This window comes from Lycorma delicatula, chromosome 5 (assembly GCF_047948215.1).
Source record: "Lycorma delicatula isolate Av1 chromosome 5, ASM4794821v1, whole genome shotgun sequence".
In the NCBI taxonomy this organism is placed as follows: Eukaryota; Metazoa; Arthropoda; class Insecta; order Hemiptera; family Fulgoridae; genus Lycorma; species Lycorma delicatula.
Window position 1 is genome coordinate 120,108,806 of NC_134459.1, and position 14,835 is coordinate 120,123,640.

At 29.2% G+C, this 14,835-nt stretch overlaps 1 protein-coding gene across 1 annotated transcript in view; it reads left to right on the forward strand.

Annotated features, from left to right (window-relative positions):
- LOC142324522 (protein amalgam-like) overlaps positions 1-14,835 on the forward strand; it is a 423,072-nt gene that overhangs the window by 125,288 nt on the left and 282,949 nt on the right. Inside the window, exon 2 of the mRNA XM_075365350.1 lies at positions 7,265-7,363. Coding sequence (XP_075221465.1) covers positions 7,265-7,363 — 99 coding nt within the window. The remainder of the gene's footprint in view (positions 1-7,264; positions 7,364-14,835) is intronic.

Here is a 14,835-nt window from a genome sequence, read left to right on the forward strand (position 1 = left end):
AAAGTGGACCAATTTTTTTAAAGAGGAAAGTCATATGACACATGATTTCGATTTAAAATTTTACCAGAAAACCAATAGTGAAACCCATTTTTCTGTTAATATCCTGTTATCGAGTTATACGCATTCAAAGTTACAATGACGGAAAAATCGTGTTAACAATAAAAGGATGTAAAACGCGCTGGATGAACAATTTTAATACATTTTACATTTATCATGCATACAATAACGAACTTTAAACAGTTGTATAATATTGGTAATTAACAACACTACAACAAATTAAACGGCTATATCAACTGATATTTACTATAAATTTTACAAAATTTATTTTAAAATTTTAAATAAATGTTTTCGGTTGTAAATTACTAATGAAATATATTTTGAAAGGATAACATTCTACAATAAATGTTCAAAATGCTTCCCCTGTACAGCTCAAGTAATATCCGTTTATAGCTTGTTGTACCATGTCTGGTAGTACACAAGCAGATTCGTCAATTATTCTTCTTTTCAATTCGTCAATATCTGCAGGTTTTGTTTTGTGAACATTAACGTTTCAGATACCCGAAAAAAGTAATCCAGATAAGACAGGTCTGAGAACCTGGCAGGCCGTTGTACGGCTCCTCTACGACCTATCCAGCGATTTGGAGATTGTTCATTTAAAATGTTCAATGCCCTTAGATAATAATGAAGATAATTTACCCTCGTATAGGGCACTACAATAATAATAACGTACATTCCTCAATGTATATAAAGTGCATTCCTCTGTAAACTACACCCTACTACAGAAAATCGATCAAAACATCATCGTGCAACAATCCTTACAGTTATTTACTTCTTGAAGTTGTTACTTCTTGAAACGAGATATTTTTATACACTTTTAAACACGTTAATACTTTATCACAGTATCGCAATAAAATACATTTTTCAATTTTCTAGCATTTTATAACTATTTTAAAATTAATTTACATTTTAGTTAAAAACTATGATCTAGACACCACATGACTTCCTTGCGTCTATTAAATTACATATACACATTTTTTTTTAAATGGAAAGTACATAAAATTTTTCTCTTTAATAACTTCTGATACTTTTTATTGTTATTATTGAATTATATTTATTGTAATTTTTTTTTACAGTTATTAATAAATATAAATCTATTATATAACTATATTATAATATAATAAATATATTTTTACAGTTAATTTTTTACATTTATTATTAAATCAATGTATTTAAATTTAAAAAAAAAAAATAATAAGAAAAGAGGAGATTTGAACTGGAATAAGAAAAGTCGGATTTGAACCGATGTGCTTTCCCCTTGTAAAATCCAAATATTTCATTAATTAAAAATTGATTTGGCTGTAACTCTGGAACCAATGATAATAAGTACCACTACTTGTTATCGTTGAAAACCTCTCAGTGAGGGCTTATTACTACAGTTAAGAAAAAGTCTAAAATCCAATTTTTTTTGGATATGGGCTTTTTTTGATACTTTTGGTTCAGTCGATTGCAATCAAAAAGGGAAGTGCACCAACTAGATGTTTTAACAGTCCTAAATCCAAAATTTCAACATCTTATAGCTAAACGTTTTTGAGTTATGCAAGCAAGATACATACGTACGTATATACGTCACGCCGAAACTAGCCAAAATGGATTCAGAGATGGTCAAAATGGATATTTCTGGCGAAATCTGCAAGCCGAAACTTTTCGCAATCATAATACTTCCATTACTTCGTACAAAGAAGTAAAAAGCACATATACGCCTTCCAAACATTCACCATCATAAGTAAATGTATTAAACTGTTCATTATCATCCCTTCCTCATTACCGGTACTTGCAATAAAACTTTTAAAATTGTTTTCACAAAGTCCCTCTATCTTACCTGCTTCAATTAGCATTACCAGCTGATTACCATTAATTACCAAAAGCTAATTACTATTAACTTTTCCAGTTACATTATCAGTACTTGCAACAAGATATTTTAAAATGGTCTTCACAAAGTCCCTCTATCTTGCATGCTTCATCAATAATATTTTTAATCGATCTTTTGAATTTAGTCAGTTCTGTTAATGAAATGTATTACAATTGTACGTTATTGTATAGTTCCGTTATTTTCTATATTTTCTGTTATTAAACGTCAGTGCTTCTCTGAGTAGTTTTTATAATATAATTAGGTTAAAAGTTTACTTATTGGCGACTACGTAATGGTTATTCCGACCACAAATTAGTTCTATCGCTTATACTGGGACATGTTAGTAATTTTATTTCTTGGTGGCTATTTTCAGTAACTGTTGTGTTGGTTATTTATTTAATATGTTCGGGTTCGTGATATTTTAAGATTTCAAGCAATACCGCTCGTTTAAATCCAGATTTTAAAGGCATTCTATGTTTCTCTAACCACTCTTGCAGATATTGCTTTCTTGAATTAATATTCGGTGCTTTTTCTGTTTGCTTACTAAAGTAATCAGTTGAGATAATTGGCAGTAGTTTTCTACAAATTTTTCTTGATTAATTCCCGATTTTGTTAAGTACGAAGTTTCTATTCCTGCTTTATTTAAGTTTTTTCGTAACTCATCGCAATACACGCTTTAAGTCTTTCGTTCTAAAGAAAAGAGCGTGATTTTCTTGAGGATTTTTATCATTAATCATCCTTCAAATTTTAAATGTAACCAATCTCCTTTCAAGCAGTATTTCTGATATTGGATTTTTTTGACTGGAAGTTGATGTAAATTAAATGTATTGTCCTTAACAGTATCAAATATTTTGTTTAAAAATCTCCTTTCTTTCTTTTAGGTTTCTTTTAAAAGGCCCGTATTAATCATTGGTAAACATTCTGCAACGAATATCGCTTCTGGACGAATCACCGTATTTAAATGCCTTAATTTTTAATTTAAAGTGACATATTAGACGATAGGACAAATCCATTTTGTTCTTCCGATTTCTTAGGGCTATTATTATTTTTTATTTTTCTATTCTCTAATTTCCCAGATATTTAGACTTTTTACGTTTTCTATTTTTCTGTAACTGATTATTAAACAAGTTGGGAGTGTTTTATGTTTGTGTTTTTTTCAAACGATATTTGTTCTATTTGATTATTCTTTATGATACTTCTTGTAATATATTTATTAGTTTTGTTGCTATTTTTTGATTATTCGACAAGATAACCAAATCATCGACAAATACGAGACAGTCAGCAACCCTATGGCATCTTTCTAAGTCAGTTTGGAAGGAAATATTGTTTTGTTATTCATATTTTTTCCCCAATTGTGAATAAATTATTCTAAGATACAGTTAAAAAGCACTGGTGAAAATCTGTCACCTTGTCTTACTTCAGTTTTTATAAAGAAACAATTAGATATTTCGTATAAAAAATTAAAGTTAAATTTTTTAATGAAATATCTATATAAGCTACGTTTATTTCTAATAATATATCTGCTTTATTCGTCAAATCGAATTCTTTTAATATTTCAGATTTAAATTTTATTTTATTAATATCTTTTTTTATTAATAATAATGAAATAAAGAATTAATTAGGTTGGCTACATCTCTACAGAAATGATCCTTAAATTTTACATTCTTTACGAACGTCACTGTCAACTGTTTTTTTAAAACATTTATGATTTTAGCTGCCGCATAGTCTTAAAAAATGATGACATTTTAATTTATTTCAACAGTTAAGTTAAAAAAATTCTGCAATACTATGAATTTATCAGCGATTTAATTTTAGTCATGGGCAGTAAAATACTTAAAAAAATGATTCACTTATTGTGTTTTATTCCTATTATTATTGTATTTTATTCGACACCCTATCCCTCATTTAAATTTAGAAATATCACTGATTTAATTTTGAGAGTGATCTCTTTCTGTAATCCTCAAGCTCTCAAAAACAAGTTATGTCCCTCTTACAGTCCATTTTTCTTTTTTCCTTTTTATATTATAATTAAAAATACTTCAATGCGAGTAGATTAAACGACCCTCCCTGCTCTTATACAACCTTTTCACTTTTTCGCACCGTTTTCCCCCTCCCCTTCATTCTATTAACCCGTAAAAAAGTTTCCACAGTAAAAACCTGGTGATTGTTATATACATGAAATCGATTACTATTCCCACTTCTCTTGTATTTCTATTCCAGTTTTAAAACAGATTTAAATTCACGTGACCCTCTTTTTTTCAATTTACATACAATTTTAATATTCGGTAAAAACAAAATATTTTTTTAATTAATTTTTAATATGTAAATTAAAAAGATTTTATGAAAAAAACTTTTGTTACAAACTAAGGCAAAATCTAACTTTTCCTAGAAATAATATACTTTTTTTTTTAAATGAATTCACTTTACAATTTGAAATAAAAATTAACTGTTCTTAAATAGATTTTAATTTACTTTTTCCAAACTTTATGATTAAGCCAGGAGTAAGGTAATCAACATTTTGTTATATGTTTGTTCCGCAATTCTTTTTTTTGTGAACCGTAATTCTAGCATGTTTCATAAAAATAGGCCTTACCGATGTTTGAGAAATGATTATCAATAAAAATCTCATTTGTATGAGTCACGGTAGGTACGTAAAAATTAAAACAAATTTAATATCTAATTTGTGCACCATTATTTTTTAAAATCGAAAAACCAAACTTGTTGGAAACACATTAGCAGAGATATCAAACAAATTTCATGCAAAGATAACTTTATAGGTTTCGAAAATATCGTTACGTACAAAAAGTACTTGCTAAATTAAATGTTATTACTAAAAATGAGAATTTTTTTCTTTTTTTTTTTTGTTTGACTACATATATTTTTCGCCCAGTATGTTTTGTATTTTATAAAAAAATAATAATTTATTGTTGTAATTTAATAATTAAAAAGGAAATTCCGGAAATTACTCCATGTACATCTTTTAATTTAATGGTGCAATAATTTATTCGATAATTCAATTAGTATTCTGTAGATTATGCGCTTAGAATAAATTTTTTAGTTAGATATGTCTTTACTATTAATTTTAATGGTGGGGTTGAAATACAATCCTAATAATTAACTTTTTGTTTTCAATATTTATCCATATTCTACGCTGAAAATACGATGTATATTTTATTTTAAGAAGAAATAATTTATAGTAATAATAAAAGCATGTCAGTTATAAAGAAAATTGACTGACAAGATTATAATTATTAGGTTATTTGCTCTGTTGGCTGTATTTCAAAGGCATTTCTTGTTGTTAAATCTGTAAATTACCGTTTGTTACAGATTTTATAAAATTTAAGAGACGCTCAATGAAAAACTTCTCATAGTTCAGCCAAATGGATTTGTACCCGACAAATGAAGTAATCTTTATATTTTTCGTGTTTCCTTATCTCGGCAGCTGTATTCCTTATAAATCATTATAATACACATATTAACAAATTATAAATAAATTTACTTATGTTGTTTATTGACAAATGTAGCAAATTAAATCAGTTTTGCTTTAGAAACGATACCCACAAACATAAATCTATATATATATATATATATATATATATTGTTTGTTTTCTCCAACCAATTTTCCAGCTACTCCCGGGTCTGGCTGTATGTGTATAGGAAAATTCAATTACCGCTACCAGCTTCCCAGGCCTGACGTAGCTGCAGATGTAGAGCAATGTAAGTGTAAACTTACAGGTAAATATGTAGTCTGGAACAGACTCAGGTCGACCACTTCCGAAACATGTAATTAATAGAAATCCAACCACCAAAGAAGACCAGTATCCACAGTCGAGCATTCAGATCCAAATAAAAGAAAATGCCTTTACAAGGACTCGAACCTTAGAACACTCGATTTCGAAAATCAGTTGATTTTGCGATGACCAGTTTAACAACTAGACTAACTCGGCTGGTTAGTATATATATATATATATAATCTCAAAATAATAATTGTAAAAACAAACACCATACACACTAACAGAAGAATCTAATAATAATAAGATATATATATATATATATATATATATATATATATATATATAGGCAGAGAGAGAGAGAGAGAGAGACCAGATATTTACAAAGAATATATAGAAATTATACTTTCTATATAGAGGTGCATTCAAATACAGAAGCATGTGAGTCTGGGCTTAAGTTATAACCGACCTGAGCTTACCTAATTACAGTGGTGGCTCGTAGCTAACATTAGTGGGAGTGCTGTTCCAGAAAATTCTTTTCTGGGCCTTTTCAAGGCCATAGTTAAAGTTTTCTGTAAAATAAAAGAACCGAAAAAATTAATCAAATAGAATAGCTGGATTTAGGATAATAATCTTAATTCTACACTTAATCGCATTCAAGGATATGGTACACGGTTTTTAAGCACAACACAAGAGGAGTAAAAGAAAAACTACCTTCCACCAGCATACCAGGGTCGGCACTGCGGAAGCGACAGTGGTCTCTCTCAGCCACACGTGCATCTTCCTATGTGAACATGCGCACAACAACCAAACACCAAGCCGCTGGAACTGTGAAGCGCACAGTTCCATAAAAGATCTTTGTACCTTTTTTCATAAACTGGGGGATGGCTACTGACATTAAGCTTAAGGATTATATATTTTAGAAGTATAAAGAAAGAATTAAAGAAAAAAGGACTCATTATATTAAATTTTATCGATAATATCGTGTGGAAATAGGGGCTGCTGCAGTTTCAGAGTGCCTATAGCGAACCGCCATTGCCTAATTGTTTAACAGTATTCCTACTTACTAATGTAGAACTGTATTTATTTACCAAAATTTTATTTTCTAAAAATTGTACTAGGATCTTTAAAACTTGACACGTCGATTTGTTTCAAATTTTAATTTTTCCCAAACTTTATAAAGTATTTTTTTATGCATTTTAGAGAATGTTTATCCTCTACAAAAATAAAAATATTAACTTAATTTCTAATTTACAATAATGAGGTAAATTAATTTATCAAGTTATAAATTTCGTAATATTATAGCGTAAAAGATTTATTCTACTCTTCGCTTACGTTTTTAAAAAACTCTTGTGTTTTTTAATACCGTAATATATATATATATATTTTTTTTTTTAAATAAATATTTTTAAATTAACGATTTGTGTAGATAAATTAACTAACTTTATTATTTTTATTAAGTACAGATTTAAGTTTATAGACAGCTTATAAATATAGTTTTAATATGCAGTTTACAACAAAAGAAAATATTTCAATGCACATACATATTTGTGAGCATACAACACCAAATACATGAAATATTAATACAGTGAATATACTGATCATAGAATTGTATATGTTGCAGCTGAAGGCGGTAAAGCTCCCACTTTCGAAGGCATTGGACGTAATGTACGTGCAATAGTTGGAGACACCGTTTTGCTACCGTGCAAAGTACATGATCTTGGTAAGTAAATTTTCCTTGAATTATAATTTTTTTCATAATGTTCAGAGCAATAGTATAAGTATTGTCTTTATTTAAAATGTTACGCAGTGCATCATGTTTTTACAAAATTAAATCTACAATGTTTCTGTTAGGGTATATTGTGAACCTTCTTTTAAATAATTATTTTAATTTTAGTTGGAAACAATTTCAAATTAAATAAAGAAATTTAATATTAAGAAACGTCTACAGGTTATATATAATCTTAAATAACTTTTAGATTAAATAAAATAAATTAAATTAAATTCTTAATTCAGTTTTAAACTAAATACAATTATGGGCAACTTTTTAATCATATGCTGATTTAAGTCTGTATTCAGCTTGGCTTAAAACTACTTAATATACTTACTATATTTAAATGCAAGTCAACCATTGATATTATAGAATTATTTTTAAATATTTATACCACACAGATTAACAGCTTTTTTTTATTATGTTTTCTATATATATATATATATATATATAATAATAATAATAATAACTAAAATCTATTATTTGGTTAGACAAATATAAAAAAAACTAAATAAGTTAGAAAATTATCCGAATTAATAGAAAATTTTCTAACGCAATTGATTAGGTCAACACAACAACCAAACAAACAAAATAACAAAAACAAAAGCAAAAAACGTTGACGTTTCGTCCAAGATGTAGAACTTTATCAAGACAAACTACAAATGACAAAAAAAACAACACCAGTAAACACGTATAAACCCCCCATCATCTAATTTAATAAAAATTACCCCCCCCCCCCACTACTAAAAATGCCATCATTTTCATAGATACTCCCACCACCATTCCAATGATAACATTAAGTTACAACCCAAATAAAAAATACTAATCCTAAAAAACTAATACAAATACTTTTTTTTGTGTTTGCCTGAAGAGAAAACTGAATATGTTTTTGATGAGTATAATAAATTTAATAAATCCAATCAATTTACAATAGAAAAGGAAAAAAATAATGAACTAAATTTTTTGGATATGACTGTAAGGCATTGTCATGGCATAATTAAACTGTTTGTTATAATAAGCCAACGGATTCTGTAAGGTATTTGAATTATTTGTCTGACCAGCCGATTATTCATAAAAGGACTGTAGTAGTTGGTTTGGTAGATAGGCCTTTGTATTTTATGGATCCTAAAGAAAGACCGATAATAATTTAAAAAGTTAGAGAGTTGCTTTTGGAAAATAACTATCCCAAAAGTTTTATTGATAAAATTGTGAAGTCTAGAATTCATAGACTTTACAATACGTTTTCTTATAAAAAAAAGAGAATATGAAAAAGAATATTTGGCGATTCCATATGTTCCTGATTTGTCTTAAAATATTCAAAAAGTATTTAAAAATAGACTGATGATGGCTCATAATATGTAGAATACGACTGGTAACATTTTTCTAAAATTAAAGGCCCCAACAAAGAAGCAAAATCAGTCTAATGTTGTGTACAATATACCGTGTAGTGGTTGTTCAGCATGTTATACAAGACAAATATCCCAGTATTTAAAAAAAATAATTGAGGCATATAAATATAGAAAAAATGAAATTACTGCATTGAATAAGTATGAAAAAGCCAAAAAACATCAATTTGATTTTGATGAAGTAAAAATTTAAGAAAGGGAATCTAATTTCGTAAAACGAAATATATTGGAGATGATCCACATTAAAAAGGATATAAATTCTATAAATAATAGAACGGACATATCTGAGTTAAGTATTGTATATGCTAATGTGTTTTAAATTAATACTTAATAATCGGTTGTGTATTTTTGGTTACTTGTTGGTTTTAGTTTTCTTTTTGAGTGTTTAGGATTAGTATTTTTTTGTTTGGGTTGTAACTTAATGTTATCATTGAAATGGTGGTGTGAGTATCCATGTAAATCATAACATTTTTGGTAGTAGGGTTTTTTTATTAGATTTGGTGGAGGGGGGGTTTATAAGTGTTTGCTGATGTTGTTTTTTGTCATTTGTGGTTTTATCTTGATAAAGTCCTACATCTTGGATGAAACGTCGAGGTTTTCTGATTTTGTTTTTGTTATTTTGTTTGTTTGGTGGTTGTGTTGACCTAATGAATTGCATTAGAAAATTTTCTAATAATTATAATTCTATAATATATATATATATATATAAACCTGGGTATAAAATTCTATCGCTTGAAAATCTCCAAAATTACTAAATCAATTTCATTGAAATTTATTTATATTGTAATAGTGCGTGGTTGAGTCATACTTTAGTTACGCTTATCCTAAGGCTAACCGTTTTGTGGTTCGAAAATTTCCAAACCTACTTGATCAATTTCATTGAAATTTAGATATGCTGTTGTAATGTATTCGAAATTTTGCATGTGAAAAACTTGATGAAGATTAGTTGAGCGTCCTTCAGTACGCTCAATTTAAGAACAACAAAATTTGATCGGGGCATGTTAGAAGCGTGGTTCATTATGATGCGGCAAGTTTGAACGTTGACGTTTATTTTCGTAAATTTTTTATCTACTTACCAATAGATACTATCTATTAAATAAATATCTTAAAATTAACAAATTCAAAATTATTTATTCCTTATGATACATTGCCATCTGTTCACCTAGTGAACATCCCAACCTCGTAGGGGAAGACACCTGCCTTGTGACGCTTCCGGTAACCACACCGCTTCCGCTCCTAGCCCTGATTCATCTAGTGAACAATAAGAACTCCCCCTCATGGTCCAATGAGATGAGGATGATATGTATAACACATAATGAGGTTTAGTCTTGTACAGACTTAAGGCCAACCATTCCTGAGACTGTGGTCAGTTGAACCCCAACTATCAAAGTACACCGGTATCCACTTTCTAATATTCAGATCCGTTTAAAGGTAACTAACCTTTACTAGAATTTCAACCTCATAACTGTCGACTTTGAAAATAAACTTTTAAACAAGTGATTTGTGACGACGAGTTTACCACAAGATAATTTACTAAAGCAATATTTTCAACATAAATGTTTGAATAAATAATTTTAAACATAGTACCTATTTTAGCTAAGATTCTATCTTTAGATAATGTAATTCTTTTTTCTTTAATTATTTCATTAAATTACGGTTATAATAATTTAATTTTTTAGTAAACAGAAAATATATTTAAAAAAAAAATTATGTTTTAATTTTCTCATTTTTTTCACTGCGCAAGAAAAAAGTTTTTAATTTATTTACTGTAATAATTATTTTTTATTAACTACAACGAAACGGAGACGGTATATGCGTTTGGGGTAAGAGATTGTGTGTGTATTGTATGTGTGTGTGTGTGTGTGTGTTACCATTTTCCACAAAAACTATTGGACCGATTTCGATGAGGTTGTTTGTATTACATAGGTATCACTTCATAGCAGGTTCTTAGATTAGTTTTGCGGTTATAAGCCGCCAGAGGGTTCTGCAGTATTTATTTTTCTTCAAAACGAATTCGTGGATTTTTAAACATTTTTAATTTTATCACTAGTTGCACCAAGAACCAAATTAATTTTCATTCTCTATGTTTTATTGTACTCTTTTCTCCGTCATAGATTAAACCATGACATATTTAAATTGTAAAATTAAAAATATTGATTAGTGTTAAATTTAAACTACAAAAGGTTAGTTTCATTTCAGCAGGAACATGTAAAAGTTTGATTTGTACACTTATAAGAGTGATTACATGAATTAAGAATATTTTTTAAAATTAATATTTGTTCTAAGAACGTATATTTTGAACAGGCCCTTTAATTCTTTGATACAGATGAGAAAATATAACTGAAAAAACACATAAATAAATTGGAAAAATATTTTTTCTCAATTTTACGTTTGTATAAGGATACGATTAGATGGCTTTCAAAAATAATGATTAGTCTACATACAAGCGAGTCGTCCGTTACCTTTTGTTCATACTAAAAAGAACGCTTACCGATTTTCCAAAGAGTGGAAATTTAGAGAAGTGAAGTTAAAAAAGCAAAGGGTTAGTAGATAAAGTTTTTTTTTCATCGTGGACCCTACAAAATAGCCTATATTTCTAAAATTCGTTTTTAAAGGTTCTTTAAAAACACTTTTTAAATACTCTATGAGTTGTTCGAATTTTGATTGTTGATGCGGAAATCCTCATGCCTCTCATTAATTAATCATCAACATTTTTTATCAGTAACATTATTAATAAGTATTAATTTTTCTTTTTTTTGTAGTTGATTACAGGTTTAATGTTATTCTCTATCTAAAAGCTTTAATCTCAATATATTTACTACTTTATATATACTTTTAATTAACAGTTTTATATACTCCAACCTTTATCAATCTCTACGATTTTTATTTTCTACACACTTAAATAAATCAAATTAACTAAACTTGGATCTTAATATAAAACTCCCCACTCCAGTTCGTCTCCTAGCTAGATTCTGGACAAATATCTTTGTTCTCAAATTCATCATAAAATCTCTTTATTCGAATTTTTTTTACCACTAATTTTTTATATCTGCGTGTAACACAATTCTGTCGTCTCAGTTTTTTTCCATTCTGCTCTTCCTATTATCAATGTACCATTACTATGAAGCACTATGTTAAAAAATAGAAGAGTTTCAAGCGTATAATTTCATTCTTTGATATATATTTGATACTAATATACTTAATTTTTAGATGAAACTTTTTATTTTTGCTAATACCAGGATGTGTTTATTCTCTGCTTGACTCTTACTCATTCTGATTTAAGTAACGTAAAAAAAAAATAAATAAATAAAACCTGGAAAACAAAAGTAGATAAAACTATCCGATTTTTTTTTAATTAGGATTTCTTGTTTCAAATGATTCATGAGCAAGAATTAATCAAAATAAAAAAATCGAGATAAAAATAAAATTTGTTACAATTTCAAATACATGAATTCCGACTGAGTATAATACGAATTAATAATTTATTTTAATATCATATTATTTCAATATTAACTTGATTAATATTTTACGCATACAAATGATTCTAATAAAAAGAACCTTATGAAGGTTTCTAAGTATTGGTAAGTTTGTGAACGAAAGATTAAAATAATTTTAACAATAAGGTATACCTAGAATTTTTAAGTACTACTCTTTCACGTATAATAAACGTATCATATTCACTTATAAAAAATTGAAGTTACTGTAAAATGTTCAGATAGAAAAAATCAAGTTTTAATTCATCGGGAATTCCCATTGTATAATCTATGGAGATTGTGTGTGTGTGTGTGTGTGTGTGTGTGCGTGTGTCCATTCGAGAATGTAGTCTTTTATATCGATTGTTATATTTTATTTTATTTTTATTATTTTTACTAGTTTATTGCAGGAAACATTCGACATTGCATCAGTATGTAGTATCTACAACCAATAATTCACAACTGCTAATGAATAACGTAGCTTTTAAATTCAAAATTATTTTTTAAAAACATTTTTAAAAACTTGCGTATTAAACTCAAAACAAAATATATTAAAATTTTATTAAAATCAAAGGTAGTTCTTTACAAGAATGCTAACCGTATTTACATTCGGCTCCTTAAGTGGAACCATAAGTAAATTGTTTGATAAGAAGCACATGTTAGGGGTTTCTTAAGGAACTCCCATAATAAGTCAATTCAAAATAATAATCGTAGTTATCAGTAAAGCTGTTATCTTTAAGTTCATTAAGAAAAAATATTTCTGCCAACACTTCATAGTCCATAAAAACAAAATATTAACAAATAAAGCCAATAAACAACAAAAAAAACAAATAATCAAGCGATAGCTAGTCGAACAAAGAGCAAAACAACTTGTAGACATAAACAAAAATAAATCACTAGATTTGGCGATAGTAACTGCAAACTGTCATTCAGCAGCCCCCTAAGTGAAGCACACGGAATCGTTTCCACCTTCGGACGTCCCTGCTGCAAGTAGACTGATCGCTAAATGATTGTCGGTATTTAACACCGCGCTGTCTCACAACCTCACGAACCGTCGGAAGCTCCAAATAGTCGTGAATTTCATCCTCATGTGATACTTCCAGGTCGAATGCTGATCCTAGGTACCGCACATTCTCTGTTTGTGGGATCAATCAACATTATAAATTTTATGTTTGACCTCAAGAAATAAAAGAAAGAGTCAACACCACCTGTTTTCTCTCAGTAAATGTTTCACCATATTCTCTCCAAGGTAAACCCGGACGCAGTGGTACACATGGATGGATCAAAACAGGGCGATATCGTTGGATGCACGTTTATTATTAATGACCGAACCTATATGTTTGATCTATCTGGTATTACGAGTGTCTTTATTGCTGATCTCTACGCTATAAATAAGGCTTTGAATATCATTAACCCTACATACCGTTATATCCTTGTTTGTAGCGACTCCTGTAGTGCTCTCCAAGCCTTAGAAAATCTTTATTCCAGGCATCCTATCGTCACGGAAATCTACAATGCAGTCGCCAAGTTTACCCATCGCAACATACAGGTGAGTTTCTGCTGGATCCAGTCAGTCATCTTTCACTACCCGTGTTAATGTGTCCGACTTTATAAACCATGTCAAACAAGTATTTCCCGGGAGGTGGCATATGACTGGGTTGCCATGGTAGATAACAAACTTCGGCATGACAAATATATTGTGTTGCCATGGGATTCCTCCCAAGGAAAATTCGCCGAGAGGAAGTGGTTCTCTGCCGATTGCGGATAGGACGTAGGAGGACCATTCACGTGTACCTGATGTCAACAGAAAATACACCGGCAGCAGTTATGCGGCCTTGCGTCATAAATTTAAATGGCCCGGGAATTTTCGTCAAATCCTGGGCAGTAATAAAGAAGTTTAGGACCAGGTGTTTTTATTTCTACGGGATGCTAATATTTTACATACGTTTTAATAGTGTTTTTAGATTTTTTCAGTAGTTGTATGTTTTTGTGTCTTAACATTTAGTTTAAGTTTTTGTTTTGTCATTTTTTTTAATATTTTCGTCTGTTTTGATTTTGTTTTTGACTTTCTATTTTAAGTTTTTATTTATTTTTATTTTTTATTCTATTAGGTTTTGTATTTATACTTCATGTTTTCCGGACGTTTTTATTTAATTTTTAAAATTTATTTTTTTAAAGCAAAAACATCGTGTTTGGGTGATGATAAATGCCGGAGCGTTTATCGCCCAGCAAAAAACCGAATAAAAAAAAGCATCTATGTACACAGTGGGACAGCCTCCCTTTCTCATGGTGAATATAACATGCTTTGATTTATCCTGATTAACGTTAATCTTCAATTTTCTGCCATGCGCAGACAAGGTCTAATGCCATTTGCAGCTCCCGCGAGGATACCTCAAGGCATTCGTTAACGCCAAGGATAGCAATATCATCAGCAAATGTGATGACGATGCAACCTTCCAGGGTTGGAAGGTTTGCAGTGAATATTGAATATAACACAGGACCTAGTACAGAAACCCGAGGGACAACCGACCTAACGTCAAAGAAT